Source organism: Acartia tonsa, chromosome 6 (genome assembly GCF_053477335.1).
Source record: "Acartia tonsa isolate MP-2025a chromosome 6, ASM5347733v1, whole genome shotgun sequence".
Classification (NCBI taxonomy): domain Eukaryota; kingdom Metazoa; phylum Arthropoda; class Copepoda; order Calanoida; family Acartiidae; genus Acartia; species Acartia tonsa.
Genome location: NC_137265.1, coordinates 21,824,409 through 21,844,800, shown reverse-complemented (window position 1 = coordinate 21,844,800; position 20,392 = coordinate 21,824,409). Strand labels below are relative to the sequence as shown.

Here is a 20,392-nt window from a genome sequence, read left to right as displayed (position 1 = left end):
TTAATATTTCCCCAAAATTAAAATAATGATTACAATATAGTTACTTGAATGTCATTTTCTAATTGAAAAATACTTCTATTTCATGCAATAATATTCTAAAATAAATGTTTCCCAATTTGTTTTTATTTTTTTGCCGTCTATCAATGCATCAAGATTTTTGTAAATTCATACATATAAGACGACCTCATAAATCTTAAAAATTATCTTCATTCTGCTATATTTCAAACAAAAATTATATACTAAAATGAATTTACACAAATCAGATTGTTTCAGCCAGAAAGCTAGAGCTATTTTATCAATAAAATACAAAAGTATGAAGTTTATTAAAAATAACTTTTATCAGTTACCATTTATCCTAAATCAGAAATATCTCCTAAATGCACCTTTATAATGAAATATAACAGAATGAGGTTTAGTTAAAAGTCTAATTTGTCTATTTTATAAAAACTAAAATCTTGATTACATGAAAGAAAAACTTGATTTAATACAAAGTATAATGATTGTTTCCACTATAATATATAAAAAGTTTACTTACCGGAAGAGATTTTTGCGAAGCAGTTCTTTTCAATCCAAATCTAAAGTTGCTGCTGTGAGGCTGCACATATTTGTGGCGGTAGTTCAAAATTCTAAACACAGATGGCGTCAAAACATGTTTCATTAATGTACATAATTATAAATATCTTTGAGCTAAACAATTGAACTTTTACAATAATAAATTTGAAGCCAATGGACTGTACATTATACTGGTACCCAAAGATTTATAACCACGTTTTCTTGCGTATTTTTATTAAACTTTAATTGGTTGATTACATACCAATAGAGTCCAAACATTTCAACCAAAAAAATTAATCGACAGAAGTGGTAATTTTGTTTATCAATAAGGGGTTATTACATACATTTACCACACTCCTTAAAATTCCTAGCAATTGCAGTAAACGGCAACCAATCTGCAATTTTTTGTTTGCTGTAAAGTTGAAGAAAAATAACATTTCTTAGAAACAAGTCCTCTATTAATAAATACTATAGAATTAAAATAAGAGTATCAACCTAAGAAGCTCAGGTTTCTGTACTTCCTCAATAATACCCTCAACAGAGAGTGCCTCAACAACTCTGTGCACGACCCCGGGAAGATCTTTCTCCTGGAGATCAAGCAACATGACTCCCTTCTCCAAACTTTTCCTAAACAAAACATATTTAAGTGTAAGATTTTTTTTAAAAATTCATGTATATTCGAGAATGTGAAAGGACATTAAGCTGTTTATTACACTAGTACTCAAAACTTTATAAAAGCATATTTTTATTTGTTGGCTTGGCAATTTTTAAAATTTAAAATTTATTTTGACTGGATGGTTCATTAAGTTGAGTGTCAAAACGTTTCAATAACTAATTGTAATCTTCAAAAAGGGTAATTTTAAGTATCATTATTGGGGATGTACATTTTATCGGCCATTGTCTTATCCATTAAGGTCTCTCTGTATAATCATAATAAGAAAATATGAGATGTTGTGAATGATAAATGATAGAAAATCATATTCTTTATGGTCCACAATACAGTAAGCAGCTTAAATAATTACTATTAACTTACCTGACATTAATTAAAGATCTAAATGACAAGCTGGAGACATGAGGTTTACCCCATCTACCGCACTCAGCTTCCAGGTCCTCCTCGTATTTGATCCATCTAAACACAGAGAAAAAGTTATTTTCTATTTTGCTGTAAACTTAAACAATCAAATGCTTTGTTAAGATCACATTTTTGATAAATTTGTGCTTAATATTAACAAAGTCATTGATAATTTTACTTAATTTTCTAGGTATAGTCTGAAGATATAAATTTTAATTCTTATTAGAAAAAAAAAAACAAATAACCCGATATTTATTCTTAACTTCTTGAAAAATAGCTTAAAACCTTAACCATCCATAGACTTCAATATGAAAATATAGTGACCTAAAACCATCACAAGACCTATGTGAAGTGAGACCTTATTTATTGAGACCTTAAGCTTCTGGCAAAAAAAACCTTACTACTATATTATAGGATAAACAAAATAATTTATTATTACCTGGCTTTTTCAATCCATTCATTGTTCTCCAATTCATCCATCTCAACGAACAGGTTATGAGGTGTATGATCCAGTTCTCTCTGGAAACCATATCCAGCTGTTTTAGCTGCACGCTCATGTCTACCAAAATCTTGAACCTGGACATTGATAATGATTTTTAAAATAATGAGACTGATAATAATGAATGTATGTCTTTATTAACCGATTAATATCCACTGGATTAGAACCGGTTCTCAACAATACTGAAAAATCATTATAAAGCATCATATTCTAGACAATAATTCACGAATATCAAAATAAAAATCATAAAAATAATATCAGTTTTATTAGCCCGGGCCTTTTAATATTATATTCTTTCATTTATATATCCACGGAAAGCTGTCTATACTAAGATGCTATAAATAACGATTAAGATATTAACTAAATATGTACATATAATATTAAAATATGTGTTTGAATTTAGCCTAAAATAATAATCATTAAAAATTGTATTAAGAAACTAAAGTTAAGCAAGCTATTTAAATATAACAAATATCTTGTATAAAAAATATGCTAAAGCAAAAAATTGTTAAAAATAAAAAGTATTAAACATATTTACAATATTGAACTCACCGGCTCCTCTAATATAGGCTAGAAAAACAAAGCTTATTATTTAATATTTCAAAATAAAGTTTTACTTTTTAATAAGACTTTAATTTTAAATCCATAAGACGACAGGTCAAGTCATAATGTACTTGAACGTGGGGCTTGATAGCCCTAGAGGCTAGTGGCTATACAAAAATGTCTCTTCCTTCTCCATGACTACTTAGGTCCAAACACAATGGCTATACTCATTCAATTATCAAATTATCAAAGCTTTCAATAACTCATAAGTACCGATGTGGCAGAGTGTTGTTTAAGTAAAGAATAACTTGCGTTTCCAAACATTTTATAGATAACCTATCACTTTTATTTAGTAAAGTTAATCACTATATCAATTACCTTTTCAAAGTGTATTACCCCTTCCCTATTTAAAGTGTATTAACCTAATTTTAAGAACAAATTTGGGGGTAAACTAGAATTATCTCATTATTGTTAAGATCTTAGTGCTTGATTTTAAAGAAATTGATAAGTAAAATCTGGTTTTAAATAAAAAAGAAACCATTACGTCCGGTGCAGGAAAATTCTCAATATTTCAAACTGTCAAGAAAAGCAGACTTTGTGCATTACATGGGTGTAGTGTTTTCCTAGTAGAACCCAGGTTTTTAAAGGGATAATACAATGACCGATACATTGATGTACATCTCCAATGAAAATGCACAAGACTAACCATTTTATATATTACAATTAGTGGTTAAAACATTTGGACACTTAACTTAATGAACTAACCAATCAAAATTAGATAAAAGTCCCAAAGGTTGTTAAATCAACGAATAAGAAAACGTTATTATAAAACTTTGGGGACTAATGTATTAAACAGCTCAATGCCTCCACCCCTCCCATCCGCTCCCTGATAAGAACTCTTACTACGAAAAAATCCGCAATCTGCTGAAAAATGTTTAAGTACACATTCTGCTTACATAGTTATTTTTTTCTATTGAAAAAAAAATGATAGCAGCTTTCAAAATCTATTTCTGGCGTTCTCCTCTTTCAAAATTAAGAAAACATTTTCTAAGAGGATATTACCTCTAATAAAATTAATTACTTTGTCTTTAAAAACTGAAAATCCTTACCGAATCTTCCATCATCATAGTTTTCTCCCTTGTAATCTTGTGTCTAGCCATACCAGCAGCTTTCTCGTACCTAAATATAACATTTAAACTTTGCAGTATATTTTTCTGGTGGTTTGATTACGATTTCGAAGTCCAAAAAATAACATTAATAATTACGTAGAGTAATATCTGTTCTAATGAATGGTAGCTATTATAGTAAAAATTAGAGGAGACATGTTCAATATGTAACTCTCCCCTCAGCATAGCAGGGACCATGTACCGATTTTGTATTGAGCCTTTGAAATCGGCTCATAGCGTCGAAAATGTTGTTTGAGCCCGCTGCAAGTTTAACTTTATTAGAGAGCATGACTATCTGGTGTTGTATTCAAGTAATAATAAAGACTTTCTTTTGGCAAAAATATTGTTTGCTTACCTGTGAACAGCAACATCCTCCATGTCAGGATCTCTCAGGTTTTCATCATCCTCTTCCATCACTGAGGGCTGGGTAGTTAGTAAACTTCCTTGCCTAAGGTCACACAAACACCATTAATCACATATTTGAAAAACTTTGAAAATCTTTTTTTTGCATAGACTATGAAACAGTATTGACTTATTTTTAATGTATAATACAACTAATTTAAGGAAAAATAACTATTATCCTGTAAATTAAGCTTATTAAAAATATATAAACCTTGTCAAATGCTTTGATTATGTCTGATAAAATGCATAATTCAAATTAAATAAATTACATACTTTATAGAACTTTAATTAAGTACGGTAGGAGAATGATGCAAGCAGCCTAAGAAAATTTACAAAAGAAATGGTGGTTGCCTTTGAGTTTTATGAGTTTTGTGATGATGAATATGCTGTGTTGAAGGTCGTCTGTACTGTCTGTGCTGAGGATAATCCTTAAATATAAGAGCATTGAGACTTATCCTTAAAAAAAAAGATTATTGAGACTAATCTTATGAAATAAAAGATAATATAGTTTAATCCTATGGGGGGAAAAAATATACTACTTTGCATTGAGGTAATTATAAGGTTTTTGAAAAGTTTCCTTTTTTTCCGTTAACTTCTCATTAAGGTCTGATTTAAACCTTTTGCATTGAATGCTATGTTTAGGTCTAATCGTATAAACAAATAAGAAAATTTATCAATCTAAAATTTTTGCAGTGAGATTACATTATGAAGATATTTTGATTTAAATTTTTAAAAATATTTACCTGTTATCTTTACTAACATGAAAATTGGAATATTTAAGTCTTTCAGCATTGAAACATTGCCACAAAGTAAATTCATTTTGATTTTCGAAAAAGATGACCTACCTCCTCATTCTCTGAGATATCCTCCTCCTCTCCGAGAGTAAACTTGGCTTTCTTCTTCTCTCCCTTGTTACTCAGATCATTGTCGCTCTCCTGGTTGAATACGGAGCTGGACCCGTGGGACACGTGAGTGTCACTCTAAATTATTAAGCTTTGTTAGAAAACAGAGTTGGACCCGTGGGACACGTGAGCGTAACTCTAAATTATTAAGCTCTGTTAAGCTCTAGAACACGGAGCTGGACCCGTGGGACACGTGAGCGTAACTCTAAATTATTAAGCTCTGTTAAGCTCTAGAACACGGAGCTGGACCCGTGGGACACGTGAGCGTCACTCTAAATTATTAAGCTCTGTTAAGCTCTAGAACACAGAGCTGGACCCGTGGGACACGTGATCGTAACTCTAAATTATTAAGCTTTGTTAAGCTCTAGAACACGGAGCTGGACCCGTGGGACACGTGAGCGTCACTCTAAATTATTAAGCTCTGTTAAGCTCTAGAACACAGAGCTGGACCCGTGGGACACGTGAGCGTCACTCTAAATTATAAGCTCTGTTAAGCTCTAGAATACAGAGCTGGACCCGTGGGAAACGTGAGCGTCACTCTAAATTATTAAGCTCTGTTAAGCTCTAGAATACTGGGCTGGACCCGTGGGACACGTGAGCGTCACTCTAAATCATTAACCCATAATGTAATGAATGTAGAATATAGGTGGATATTGCATACAAATTTGGATAGTTCTGTCAATAGGATTTGAAACATCATATATATGTACTAGGTAAAAAATTGAATAGAAACATAGATTTGTACGACACTTATTTTCATGTACGGAAATACTCTTAATTGTAATGTAGCTGCGCAACTAAATTACAAAGTACTTACCATTTTCGAGGCTATAATCGGCACATCATTATTAGACTTCCATGGGAAGGAACTTGTACTACTAGCCTCTGAACAAAATATTTTAATTAGTTTCGAGGATTTTTAAATATATTTTGGAACATTTTTAATGTTTAGAATTAAAAATACCATAAGAAAAAAGTTTAAATACATTAATTGAAATTTTTTCTCTTGAGAGGATGGTGGTACCCTCCCTAAAATAGTTATGTATTTCTTAGGACCTATAAAAGCTATATTGTTAAGAGAATAATATCCGTTCAACGATTAAGCCGATTCCTTGGTACACATAGAAATACACAAACACAAGCAGTCATCCTGATACTTTATTATAAGTATCAGCTGTAAGGTAAAAAATAAAAATATATATTTTGGTTAAATCTTACCTCTAGTTTGCTCACTGTTGGAATCATCATTGTATGAAGAGCTAGCTGGGTTTTGATTGGAATGGTCGTTCTTGTTTTTATGGGACTAAAAAAATATTAATTTAGCACAGGTAAGTAATACTTAGAGATTATTTTCTTGTATTCCCTTTCGATGTGGGATCATAGGTCATGGGTTCAAATCTTGAAGAAAACCACATTAAAGGACGCCTGCAAGAACTACCACGCTTTAACTGCTGAAAGATTGCCACAAGTAGACCCACTACCCCAAATTTAAAGCCTTCAGCTTCAAAAACAAAAAAGTTCTAGGCATTTCAAAATAGCATTTTATGTACAATAAAAATTTTGAAAGATTTACAATGCTTATAAAAGAAAAAAACAATATTAAATTACGTCGCCTAGACACAAAATTATAACCTTATCTTTGTCAGAAACTTAGATTACCGGTAACTGATTACATTTTTACAATAAAAACACCACATTTTATAGTCAAAATCTATGAAAAAAATTCGATTTAAATTGCATTTGTAAACGAAAATCATAGCGGACACAAAGGGGGAAACTAACACAAGCTCAGCTGTGATTGGTTGTTAAGCAGATTCAGCCTTATGATTGGCTACAGTACATTCGGTCCAACGCAAGTTAAACTTAATTTTTTTTAATGATTTTGACTATAAAAATGGTTATTTTTATTGTAAAAATATAATTAGTTACTGGCAATCGAAATTTATGCCAAAAATAAGCTTATGATTTTGTTTCTAGGCCACGTAGTTTAATTTCAAAATTTCTAACATTAGCATTAAAATTCTTTCAAAAGTTTCATTGTTTATAAAATTTCATTTTAAAATTCCTAGAACTTTTTTGTTATAGAAGCTGAAGGCTTCAAATTTGGGGTATTGGGTCTACTTGTGGCAGTCTTTCAGCAGTCAAAGCGTGGTATTTCTTGCAGGCTTCCTTTAAAGACAAAAACTTTAACATAGGTTTCTACGGTTGTGTTTTACTTTGTTATTAGTTTGCAAAAAAAATAACCAAAACTCTGATATAGGTTTTAAATCAAAATATTGTCATAAATTTCCAAGGTTTAAGTCCGAAAACAAAACAGTCATAAATTAAAACTTAAGGTTTCAACGCCCAATGGGACTCTTTCCCCGTCCCTACTGCCCAACTCTGATAATGCATCCATAAAAAAAAATTATTATGTTGTTTACCTTTTTCTTTTTGTTGTTAGCACCATGTTTTCCGTGGGCAGTGTGCGCATATTCTTCATCAAAATGACCTAAACAAAGCATTTGCTAAAAAAACAAGGGTATTTATGTTTAACTATCAAGGGAAGCCTTCCCATTTTCTGTAAAAAAGAAAAAACCCAAAGAATGGCAAGTACGAGCATATCAAATTACATTATAGCTAGCTGTACTCTGATTTAATATTTGCAATAAATGTGCAATAAAAAATAAAAAATTTAAGTAATTTTTATATATATAAACAATTATTTCCGTTACATGCTAAAACATAAAAATAGCATGCATTTTTTTAATATTATCCCTTATAACATGCTATATCATATTATTCTTATCTTATTATGTTTAAGCTAAATCCTATCTATGTCAGACACACAAAATATTATATCTAGACTCCTTTATTCATAACTAGCGGATGCGCCCCTAGCATCTAGGAGCTTGGTATTCAAAGACGTAATAAAGAACAGAAAAAAACCTTAAACCATCCCAAGATGTAAATCTAAATAAGAAATAGCCTTAATCCATCCTGAAACCTATGCGAGGCTTCCCTAAAAAGGAGAACTCAATCAGTTCAGTAGTAGTTTCAATCTTATGGCTTAAGACAAATTGTAATTTTGTATTTTAAGAAATAAAATGAAACCAGTTAATTTTTTAAAATAAGCTATTTAGAGTTCAAAATAAATTTTTTATTATTTCAAACGTTTCCATCAAATTTTTACTACATGTCAATTAAAATAATATCAATATCATGTGATTATATGAATAAACTTAGTAGGTAAATAACAAGGATGAAAACATAAGAAAAATATCGAAATTGAACTATTTATATTAATAACCAGTAAAAAAAATACCATTTCTTCTAATGGACAGAGCAAGTCAAAAAAAATTACTATCTTATATAGCGACAGAGAAAATTACTTTCGGCTAAATATTCTAAAACATGACATTTTGATTTATGGAGTAGCGGCGCTACTAATTAGAACCAACTAAACCTGTTGCATATTTGATTAATTTGATAACATCTGAGCCAGCTATTCTAAAGCTGTGACTAGCGGCATGCATACCAATATTATACAGACTTTAATGTAATAGTACAAATATCTGAAAATTTTACCGGTTTCACGTGCTTTTTTTGGGATGATGTAACTTCAATTTTAACACCAGGGTGCAGGATCTAAAGGGATAAGACAATGACCGATACATTTTTTTACATTCCAAAAGATGCTAAACAAAATTACCATTTTTGTAGATTACAATTAGTGATTGAAATGTGTGACACTTAACCTAATAAATCAACCAATCAAAATTCAATAAACATCTCCAAAGTTGTTAAGCCAACGATTAAGATCACATTAATTTTAAAACTTTGGGGACTAGTAAATAACAGCAAAATTTCCCCTCCTTCCCTACCAGAGTGGGATCTTTTCAACTAATGTTTAAAATGTACTATGGATAGTTAAATATTTAAATGTTTACAATTTGACAATTGACCAATCTAAATATTTCATCTGATTATCAAGATGAAAAATAATATTGCAATTAATTTTGGTTGAGTCTAAATTACGTATAAATTGAATTTGAGTCAATTAAAAAAAAATCAATCATCCAAGTGATGGAGAAGGTCCCCCTCCCCCAGTACTTGAATGAAAATTTTTCATTTTAAAGGGGACTGCTAAAAAATTTAAGTATTTTTAAGCAGAGGGGAGGAGACATTTGATTGTTTATTACAATAGTCCCAAAAATTTAAAAATAACATCTTATTCGTTGGTTGGTCAACTTTGGGGAGTTTTATTAAATTTTTAATTGGTTGGTTCATTAAGTTTCAGCCACTAATTATAATCTCCATAAGGGAAAAAAATGTGTTTTACTATTGAGGATGTATATTAATTGATCAGCCATTATCTTATCCCTTTAGATCCCAGATTTTAAAGTCATTTTTATATGCAAATGATCAAATGTATTTAGGTATTAAAAGCTTTAATTTGACAATTGTCGTGTCCTACCAATTGTACTAGGATAAAATATAAATTCATTAGGACCTACTGTAGTGCCAAAATGCTTATGAATAAAATTTAAAAAGTTAAAAGCCAAGCTTAAAAGAACAACTAGTTTTATTTTGATGTAATAATCGGAACAATATTTCTTTTTCTTTAAATGCAATGATTTTTTTCAAGCTTAACCAGTTGACCAAAAAAAATCTTAAAAATATTCCATTTTCTTTTCAATAGTTTGGCATTGTAGAGTAGTAATAATATTTCCAGTATGGCTTCTGAATCGATTGATCATAGGCGTCCAAGGGGGGGGGTAATGGGCCATTTGGCACCCCCAAAATTTTGTGAACAATACCCCCCCCAAAAAAAAATTACCCCTACCTTGGGGGTGCCGTAGGCACCCCCAACGATTTTGGGGGGGGTATTTACCCCCCCAAACGATTTTGGGGGGGGGTAATTACCCCCCCCAAAATAAATGTTCTTTAAAAAAAATTTTTTGGGGGGGTAATTACCCCCCCCAAAATAAATGTTCTTTAATAAAATTTTTTGGGGGGGGTATTTACCCCCCCCAAATTGAATGTTCTTTAAAAAAAAATTTGACTGATAGTTTATTTTAGGATAGGTTATATTGGTTTAGGTGATTGCCCCACATGGTTAAGCAATTGGCCCCCCGCAGGGGCTAGAAATAGGAGAGAAGCTTGTGTGAAAAAAACTAAGAAACGCCCCTTAAAGAGCGTTGCCACAAAAGGGACTATACCCAAATATAGTCCAACCAGTTAAAACAGTTCTTAACCATGATAACAAAAAATTTAATAGTTTGATCATGTTTTATTTGCTTGGGCCTTCATAAGGGCTAAAACCATCCCGGGGATCTATGATGTAATTGTAAAGCACTGAAGATTCCATAAAATAGATACCTAACTAAATTAAATATTTCATTAAATAATGAAAAAGAATTTCTATAGGCGATTTCTTTTGGGAGGATGTCAGGGTGTCTCAAAACTAGTTATAAAACTTACCAGGACCTATAAGACGCTTCACTTAAAAGTATAATCATATTGGTTCATTGGTTAGTGACTTAATTATTGTATTTTTATGTTCTAAAGAATGAGATACTACTATATATTTGAATAGTAGTGGCGCCCTTAGCATCTAAGAACTCGTGTTTTCTAAAGGGTAAAAAGGGAGGAGAAAAATAGCCTAAAACCACTCAAAGGATTGACCTATAATAGTGTGGAACCATCATGGGATCTATGTGAAGCTTTCCTAAAAAGGAGAACTCAGTATTAAAAGTAATGAAATCTGAAGCTATAGTCAAATAAACCTTACTTACTACTTTATGGTATAGGATAGTACTTATTAACTTAATAGATTAGGTAGGTGCTTTTTTACATAATTAAATTACCCCCCCCAAAAATTTTACCCCCGGGGTAAATTAGTTTGGGGGGGGTAATTACCCCCCCCAACAGATTTGGGGGGAGTATTTACCCCCCCCAACAGACTTTAGGGGGGGTAATTACCCCCCCCAATCAAATTTTACCCCCGGGGTAAAAATTTTGGGGGGGGTAAAAAAAAATTTCGGCGCGCTTCGCGCGCCATTTTACCCCCCCCAAACACGAATTACCCCCCCCCCTAAAATTTTTTACCCCCCCCAAAAAAAAAAGCTTGGACGCCCCTGCCGATTGATACCCGCTGGATTAGAACTGGTTCTCAGCCATACTGAAAATTCATGTATATCATCATTATACAAACAATTTTCTATTACTGTTACAATAAAAATCTTAAATTTAATACCAGTTTTGAGTAGCCCGGGCCTTTGCCCTCTCAGTTCTAATAAAACTGGTTTTATTATTTTTATTTTTATAGGAAAGCTGTCTATAACACAATGCGATAAATAACTATTATAGAATAGATTTGTATACAAAAATATAATTAAGTCAATCTTAAATGTATTATAGGTAAAGATTTAACAAGCACTAACAAAAGGAAACTAAGTAGCTAGAAATTGTTTATGACAATTAATTTTCCTAACATTTTAAGTTAACCCACCCTTCAGTTTTCTCCCTTTTTAAAACAAATAGTTGACACAACCACCCTTCCAACAGAAATCAGAAATAACCACAAGAAAGCTGACCCTCGATTTTTAAAAATTTTTCTTTTTTAAATAAAAAGAGAAGGAACTCAATGGTCTTTTCTTTAATGACTAAAGAGTGGTATTCTTTAGGGTCTAAATCAAATTTTTAAAATCTGCTTTCTTTTGTCATGGCTTAACCATTGACTTCATGATTAGAAATCCAATAGAGATGACTTTTAAAAGTGATTTTCGTAGATTTTTTTTGTTTAACTCAATTAACATAACATCGTCATTACAAATAGGTTCCGAGATGGTTTTAGACTATTTCATTAAGATTTAAGGCATGTTATTGTTAAAGGCTTTTTTCTGCCTGGAACTAATCCTACGAATATAGAGCCTTAATATAATACGAGAATAAAGAGGGCCAAGTAAAAAAATTCAAACTAGTTATCTAAATCTATGTATCTTTTTGTGTAAGCCTATAACGTAAGAACTTCGTAATGTATTGTGTCTTTACTTTTTACAAACATTTCCTAGAAATTAAATACAAACAAACAGAGTAAAAATATATACAGTTTCTAAAGCTTAAGTTATTCGAAAATAAGTTAGATTGTTTAAAGGCTATTAGTGCTAGAACAGTTTTAAAATGAGATGGAAGATAGAAAGAAATCAACAGTTTCTTATTTTCCTCTTCAAGCAAATACTTAGAAACCTTGAGCAGCTGCTAAGTCGGGCAAGTAAATGATATCACATAACAAAATAGTTGGTTGTCTGTATGATTAGAGTCGAGAGCAACGAAGTGTTTTTGATCTTGAAAAGGCCAAAGCTATTCTTGAAATTTAGGAACCATCCATTTATATATAAAAAAAGCTAACTTCAGCAAATTATATGCTAAACCTGTATGCTTGTACATAATGGATGTAGAATATACGTGGATATTATGACAGGGGGAAAATTTAGCTTGCTATTTCCCCTGTCATTTATTGGTCAGTTCGTTTTTCACATGGGAGGGAAAGGGTTAGGTTAAAAGGAGGGGATAGGGGGTATCGTTATTTTACCCCGTTACAAATTATACTTTATAAAAAAAAAGATGATGATCTGGTGTAAGATCCAAGTAATATTAAATCCATTTTGTTCATATACCTGAGGATAATTTAGCAAAATCTCCCTCTGTTTTAATCCTTCTCTGCTCTGGAGCTGGACCTATGGTCGCTTCTGGACAGGTACACACACAAAAAGAAGCTTTTTATAGTGCCCATAAAATATGACGTAATACTGGCCTACCATTAGTAAATTAAAATGTATACTGGCCTATCATTAGTAAATAAAAATATATACTGGCTACAATTGATCAATTAAAATGTATACTGGCCTACAATTTAGTCTGTGTATTGGCATTGGTCATTTGTATTTTATGACGTCATTTTTTATATGCCCTATAAAAGGTTCACACAAAAATAATATGTTACAAGCCATGCATAGCGTGGGGTTAGAAACATTGTTTATAGATTTCCGTAATAAGTTATTTTCAAAACTATGTCTGATTAAAAGGGTTCTTAAAATGGCAAATCCAATTTTGGCAATTTCTAATTGCAGAAATGTATGAACAATGCGCAATAAATAAATGTACAAATATTAGTGCGAAAAAAATAATATATGAAGCATTGTGCATTTACTTCTGCATTTTATCACGTCCTCAAAGTTTTTCATATTCCCAAAATGGCAGAATTGCAAAGAGTAATGAAAATTAGTGATGTTTTAATAAAATGCAGTTTTAATGATTTAATGTTTTGTTTCATGTCAGGGCCGATAAATTGATGACCATCCCCAATGATGATACACAAAATTACCCCTTTCATAGATTACAGTGGTTGAAACGTTTGGACACTCAACTCAATGACCGACTAATCAAAATCAAATACATGTTTCCAAAGTTGTTCAGCTATTGAATAAGAAACCGTTATCATAAAACTTTGGGAACTAGTGTAATAAACAGCCTATTGTCCCCTCCTTCCCAGGATTCATGTACAGAAATGAATAAGAATAGAGCAAATATAGGTAAAAATATTTGTTGGTGTATTTTAGGATATTTGGTCTATTAAATATTTAATATTTAGTAAATAATTCATCTTGTTATTCTAAACCTTGATGTACTTTACACTCTAAAAGTTATCTTAACAATTTAGATCATATGGTTATCATGAATTTAATCAAATATAACTAAGTTATAAGTTTAATTAGCAAAATGTATCTTAACTGTAGGTATTATCCAAATATATCAAGTTTTAGTAAACAAGAACAATTTTGTCAATAAGTAGCCCATCATTAAGATATAAAATGCAACAATACTAAATATACACCCACAAAAACACACAAAAAATAAGAGGCTATGATTAGTAAAAAACAAACATCTCTCTGACATTAATTTAATTTATTAAGATATCTCGTAATTAGGAGAATATACACAATAAACTCGAAGTTTTAGAGTAGTTGCGCATATTAAAATTAGATTATTAAACACTAATTCATGAAAATAATAATTAGGCCATTAAAAAAAGTTCATTTCATTCTTAGCCTTAATCATTACACGAAATTTAACTAACTATATTCATAATAAAAGTACGTCTATAAATAAATGTACGTACTTATAATCTTTTTATGTTATTTATAACTTTTAATAAAGCAAATATTTAAGAATTTATTAAAGCTTTAAAACGATGTGAAAAGGGGGGATGAATAAATTTATCCATCTCGATATTCATATGTTATCAGAAGTTTTTGAAAATTGAAATATAACTTATAAATTTTCGTCTATTCTAATTGAAGATAAGTTGGAGTTGTAGCAGAGAAGCCAGCTGCTTAATAGGCAGATTTTATGAATCTTTTTGTGCAATATATGGAGAATTGCACATTTTATCAAAAAGGGAATATTTACTTAACTACTTAACTACTAAAACGACCAAGCTAATATTGCTTGATTCACTTCTACAAGAAGACGATTGAGAATGAAAACTTCTGTTTTTGAAATATATATATGGCCTGTACAAAGATGTTAGTTTGATAAAGTAGTCTTGGGTTGAGATGGATCAATAGCTTTTAAAACTACTAATATTCATTAAATCTTTTAAACACAAATTCCAATTCATGAGAAAATTATTATTGATATGTTTATAAGCTGTTCTAGAAAGAATATGAAACATTTTTATTTTTTCAAATTGCAATGAATTAAAATTCATAATAAAAATAATTAAAGTTTAACATTTACCAGACACATTTCCGTGTTTGTTCATTTTGCGTTTTAAAAAAATAACAAAATAATTATAAATATGTTCATAAAAAGCGTAGCAAAATTATAAAAAGTCAATATTACAAATATACAAGAAATATTAGGTTTGATAGGGGGAATGTGATCCCGTCTTGACGATTGTTAATAACTTTGTTATATACGGACGAACAGACACACTAAACACAGAGAAGCTATGCACTTAAAAAACCACCCTAAGTACAAATACATTCATTCAAAAAAAAACTTAAAAATCTATTCAAAAGTCTTTTTATTAATAAAAAGAAATCGCGGGAACAAAATTTAATTTGTCCTATCATTATGATTTATTGAGGTAAACAGTCAACTTAATAAAAATGTGTTTATACCATGCGAATGGATGTAGAATACGTGGATATATTGTCAATTTAGGTTGCTAATATGAACCTCATTTATTGGTCAGTTCAGACATCCAGTAGGAGGATTAGGGTATGGGGCTAAGTTGGTGGATTGGTTTTATCGTTATTTTAGCCACTGGGAGTATAACTTTTTAGAGTACATGAGAATCCTAGTAATTATATATCGATTACCGTGCTACTAGGGTATTATTTAAAATAGGCAACAATTTATTAAAATTGTTTAACAAATTGCAACAATCCTAATAATTTGTATATGAAATGCTAAAATGTTGTTAAAATTTTAAGGAAAATGCTCCTTTGACTAAAATAAATGAAGACCATGTAAAATTCAGGGAAAACGGACGAGATGTTCAGAAATTTAAATTATGTCATATTTGTGTGTATTCACTATTTTCACCCACTTCCTTCCATCTCCGTCCCCTTTCCACACATTTTTTTATTCCATAATTAATACTTATTGTTTGTAAAAAAGCGCATGAATTTCATAAAAAAAAAACTTGATAAAAAAACTTTTTCGTAACTAAACCTACTCCCTGGAAAACTATTAAAGTGTAAAGTGCATCAAGACTGGAAGCACTATCCCATAAAGTTCTTGTTAGAAAATAGGATTAGTAGCCCTTTTTAATAGAAAAAGTACATAAACATTAGACTTATTTATGTAGTTGGATGGGGTTCAAATCATGAAGGTATGATTAATCAGAAGAAAAACTGTCGGCCTTTCAATAATTATTTGTATTAATTTGTATAAGGTTCTTTAATGATACATATTTTAAATGGTAGAAGAAAGATTAGTGCTAAAAGGGCTTTCTTCAAATAAAATATTATACCCTTTTAGCAAAAAAAAGTAAATTAAAATATTTTAGTGAGTTACAGGAAAATGCCATATTAATAATGTGTGTGTAATAAAACCAAGGCTAGAGTATACACACACACACACATACACAGAAATTCACTCACAATTATAATTCCACATTTGCAAAAAATAGATTCATTTCCGCACTTAAATCATTAAAACTGCAAATTATAACAGAAAAATTTAATACTTATTGTGCAAATTCAAAATAGTATGCTATTGTGAAAAAAATGCAGAAGTGATTGCACATCAAAAAGACACGTGCGTGCACTAGTAATAAATATTTTGAAGAAAAGACAAATCCTAAATTAAATCAAAATTTCTAATTCTAATATTTTTTTTAGATTACGGAAAGAAATTCGAAGTAGCGGGATTCATCGTAATTTCAAAGTAGCTTTTCTCCTATTTCTAGCCCCTGTGGAGGAGCTCTAACCCTGCGGGCCAATTATTAACATTTAAATAGGCTTAAATAACCTATCACAAGCTAATACGAAAATACGACAAAACACGCTACTTCGTTTTCTTTCAGCTATGATCCATTTTTCTTCAAAATACTTATTCGTTTTTTAAAGTGCACAGATCAATTTTAAAGCAAAGCTATTAATGGTTAGTCTTTTTGTTTGAACAAGAACTTATTTACATTAAAGTTGAAACAATACAAAACGGGAGGGGGTAGGATAAATGTAGATATCTCGTAAACCAAGCTTTAAAAATACTGATTCCTTTAGACAAGCATAAACGTCCAAGTGGGGAGTGTGTTAAAAATTTAATCCCCATCCCTTACATATCTAGGTTCTGTACTCTCGACGAAAATATAAAGCTTTGACAATTTAATAGCCATTTTTTGTCCAAAATACCAATAAATGCGAGATCTCTACAAATTGTCCTGCCACCCTTAGAAACTTCGTATAACGTGCTGATTAGTTAAAGTTAATTTAGGTTAGGTTAAGTAAAGTAACCCACGGGGCTAAATACATACCTTCTGCATGTGAGTAGCTTGGGGCCTCCCGACTGTCATCCATACTAGCACTCCTGAAATAATAATAGGTCAGTCTCCATGTTTTATCCATAATTTTTAAAAATCATAATCCTATGACACCTTCAATTGGCTAATTGTAGAAATATTTCAATATTAAGAGCAGCAATAGAGACGAATATACAAACAAAGATTTTTTTAAAAGTTTAGAAGCAGATCCCATTAAAAACTGAGTGGATGCCAATTACCCCATATGGCCTTATAGATGATAATATTGACATTTTAAGCTGCTTAACAGCTGATAAAAGCGGCTTGATAGTGGTAAAAGAGCTCATTCATTTTCATTTTATTGATGTGGTTGATAAAAAAATTACAAGGAAAAAATCTGTTAAAACTCTTATTTTATACCTGTAATAATTTCTTCCTTCGTCAACATTGCCAGTACCACTTGGATTCAGGGACGTAGGATCAAACCTGCAACAAAAACAAAATATTAGAGAAATTGTAAGTTTTGTGCTTTCCCTCAGGATGACTAGCGTGCATATACATCCCCCCCCCCCTCATTTTGAATAACTTGAAAATGCGAGTGGGATGTATTTTTTTAATGCAAAACCACTGTAGGGGGCCCTTACCCTGCAGGGCATTTACCTCCGAAGACCTTACCCAACATGGCTACCTCGTACCTAACATAATTGAACATAGCCTAAAGAAACAACGAACATCAGAAAAACGTCATGATATTTTACCTCCCATATATGTCTAAACATGTCTAAAGTTTCCTTGAAAATTGAATTGTAATCGACACAGGAAAGTACAAACATACCTGTCTGTATCGTACATCTTGTCGAAGTCCTCATCCTGAAAAGAAACGAGATTATTCACAATACGTAACTACAATAATGTTACTGTTACGTTTCGTAAATCGTACATAATTGTCATGGAAAGTTTGAATACGATAGGGCAATTCTATTATGTCTAAATTAACGAAAAAGATGACCCTCACGGACGTACGGGCGAACCTTATTTATAGAAAAACTTCGCTTTTGAAGATAAAAAACAATGATAGAGTAGCTGCAAGGTTTAAAAAGTCAAATAGTGAATCAAAGAAAGCGTTGTAAATATTAAACATGACGTCAAATATGTCAGTGTTCTTTTTCACAAGCAAAGCTTTTCTCTAATTAGGGTCTGTATGTTCGTCCGTACGTAAAGGATAGCTTAGATCTTAGAAATGTCCTATTGGTTTAAAAATTTATATAATTTATATATTTACAAAGCAAAGCGACTGTTTAATCGTTACCGGAAAGTCCGTAAAAACCAACAGATTTTTTCTATTTTAGCAACAATTTTTATGTGATAAAATTAACCAATTCATCCTCGTTTTGTTGCACAAAATTTTCCACTAGTGCGAAAGCTAAAGGTGTATTGTCAATTTTTGGGTTTCGTAATTCATGAAGTATAATGAAAAAAAAGAGGGCATTTAATTAATTTCACTAAAAAGATGACAAAAATTGGCAACCCAAGCCGCAGTAGAAACTGTCACCGTTTGTAAATCTTAAAAAAAACAGCAACCGCATTTTAATCATTAATTAGCAACCTGGCCGAACTAATATAATACCATACATAGCAGCTTATGGCAGCTGAATTACTAAAATTCAACTGTAATTTACCATTTGAGCCGCCTGTAAGTTAAGAAAAAGTGTTTTTTGAGCGCCATAAATTATGATTTAACCCTTACAGATCGGGGGGGGGGGGGCTCCAAGAGCCCCCCCCTCTAGTTTTTTCAATCTCATTTTTTTTGTAGGTAAGATAGAGTGCTGTGACTCCATGACTTTTTAAGTTTAGTAATTATACGTCGGCAAGAGTTGATTTTATTAGGATATCTGGTCTGTGTCGGTCGTGGTGTCCGGTCAAAGTCGGTTGGGTAGCACCAAAATTAGAAAAAAATTCTAAAAAAATCTTAATTTCTACATTATGACTTTTGTGTATAAGGAGAAACCTAAACTTTTTTGGTGAATACTTAGATATCAATGACCTTCTGAGAAAAAATGTGTTATGACCGTTTGACCGCTCCCTGACCGACTTTATGACCGATTTTAGTCCGGCTTTTACTACAGACATATATCATGAATATCGTGGCTTCTATTACAGCTAGAGTCCTATAAATTTTTTTGGTAAATCCTTGAGCAACATCAAACAGATAAAAATATTAATCGGCGCCGCCAACCGCCGTTTTACCGCCGTAACCGCCGAAAATGGCGGTTTCCGTTATTTGCCTTTTTTTTGGCGATGATCAGAAAAAGTAATTTTTTTGTTATAAAAAATAAAAGTTCGTCCTAAAATTTGGTCATCCTAGCTGCAAAATTGGCCGCTCTACAGCTGTTTAAAAATTTAGCGACTGGCCGCTAAAAAGCGGCTAAAGAGCGGCCTGGCTGCCATGACTAGAAAAAGTAATTTTCTCTAAAAATACACATGAACCACCAGAAAAAAATTTTACGTCTTTATCTGTAACAGGAGCCGAGATAGAGGGGGGGGCTCTTGGAGACCCCCCCCCCCCCCCCCCCGATCTATTAAGGTGGGAATTGGGGCCCGAGCTGTAAGGGTTAATAAGAAATAACGTCATAAAGTGTTTTTAAATAAGGTTGAACTTCTTTAAAAATTGACGTAAACGTATGCAAAAGGCAATAGCCGTAAAATTTAAATATATGTTGGGTTAAAATAAAGGCATCTTTTTTAGCAGTATTACAATCTCTTACGTACACAAACAAGTATATTTGAATCCCAAGTCAGTAAAAATTGGTTAAATGTAAAATGTAGCATTTTTTTCAGTTTAGTTCTGATTTTGTGGAATGCTTTTTGGGTCATATTTTTTCTTAAACAAGAACGATTACTAGCAAACTTCCAATAATTGTCAAAATGTAAAAAGGGAAAAAGTGAAAAAGATGATATTTATGAGAAAATAAGGGGGTCAAAGATAATATATTGTATGAGCATTGCTGATCGGCTGCCAATGCTTGCAAAAAAGCTTCACTCCAATGTCAAGAAAATGTTTAATTACTTAACATTGGGTACTATAGGATTTTACCTTGGGTACTGTGGGATTTTGATCCGCCATGGTGAAATTTATATTCTTCTTAACAGGAGATCCGACAAAAAACTTTTTAATTCTGCGGCTAATGCGTCTCTGGTTAAATGCAATTGGAGATATTCAGATCACCTGGAAAATAACAG

At 31.5% G+C, this 20,392-nt stretch overlaps 2 protein-coding genes across 10 annotated transcripts in view; one reads left to right on the top strand and one right to left on the bottom strand.

Annotated features, from left to right (window-relative positions):
- Positions 1 to 20,392, bottom strand: part of Ae2 (anion exchange protein Ae2) — a 70,773-nt gene that overhangs the window by 24,959 nt on the left and 25,422 nt on the right. For 6 of the 7 annotated variants that reach the window (XM_080163872.1, XM_080163876.1, XM_080163874.1 and 3 more), the window contains exons 3-18: positions 20,247 to 20,378; positions 17,988 to 18,022; positions 17,573 to 17,638; positions 17,168 to 17,220; positions 12,798 to 12,869; positions 7,560 to 7,627; positions 6,355 to 6,439; positions 5,954 to 6,021; positions 5,080 to 5,214; positions 4,586 to 4,662; positions 4,188 to 4,280; positions 3,776 to 3,845; positions 2,064 to 2,200; positions 1,586 to 1,681; positions 1,048 to 1,179; positions 536 to 626 (exon numbers count right to left, since the gene is read on the bottom strand). In XM_080163872.1, coding sequence (XP_080019998.1) covers positions 536 to 626; positions 1,048 to 1,179; positions 1,586 to 1,681; positions 2,064 to 2,200; positions 3,776 to 3,845; positions 4,188 to 4,280; positions 4,586 to 4,662; positions 5,080 to 5,214; positions 5,954 to 6,021; positions 6,355 to 6,439; positions 7,560 to 7,627; positions 12,798 to 12,869; positions 17,168 to 17,220; positions 17,573 to 17,638; positions 17,988 to 18,022; positions 20,247 to 20,276 — 1,308 coding nt within the window. In that variant the 5' untranslated portion in view covers positions 20,277 to 20,378. The remainder of the gene's footprint in view (positions 1 to 535; positions 627 to 1,047; positions 1,180 to 1,585; positions 1,682 to 2,063; positions 2,201 to 3,775; positions 3,846 to 4,187; positions 4,281 to 4,585; positions 4,663 to 5,079; positions 5,215 to 5,953; positions 6,022 to 6,354; positions 6,440 to 7,559; positions 7,628 to 12,797; positions 12,870 to 17,167; positions 17,221 to 17,572; positions 17,639 to 17,987; positions 18,023 to 20,246; positions 20,379 to 20,392) is intronic. The other variant, XM_080163873.1, reaches the window with a different exon arrangement.
- LOC145322101 (dihydropteridine reductase-like) overlaps positions 14,608 to 20,392 on the top strand; it is a 100,959-nt gene continuing 95,174 nt past the window's right edge. For 2 of the 3 annotated variants that reach the window (XM_080163886.1, XM_080163884.1), the window contains exon 1: positions 14,608 to 14,647. The gene's annotated coding sequence lies outside the window, so the exon portion shown is untranslated. The remainder of the gene's footprint in view (positions 14,648 to 20,392) is intronic. The other variant, XM_080163883.1, reaches the window with a different exon arrangement.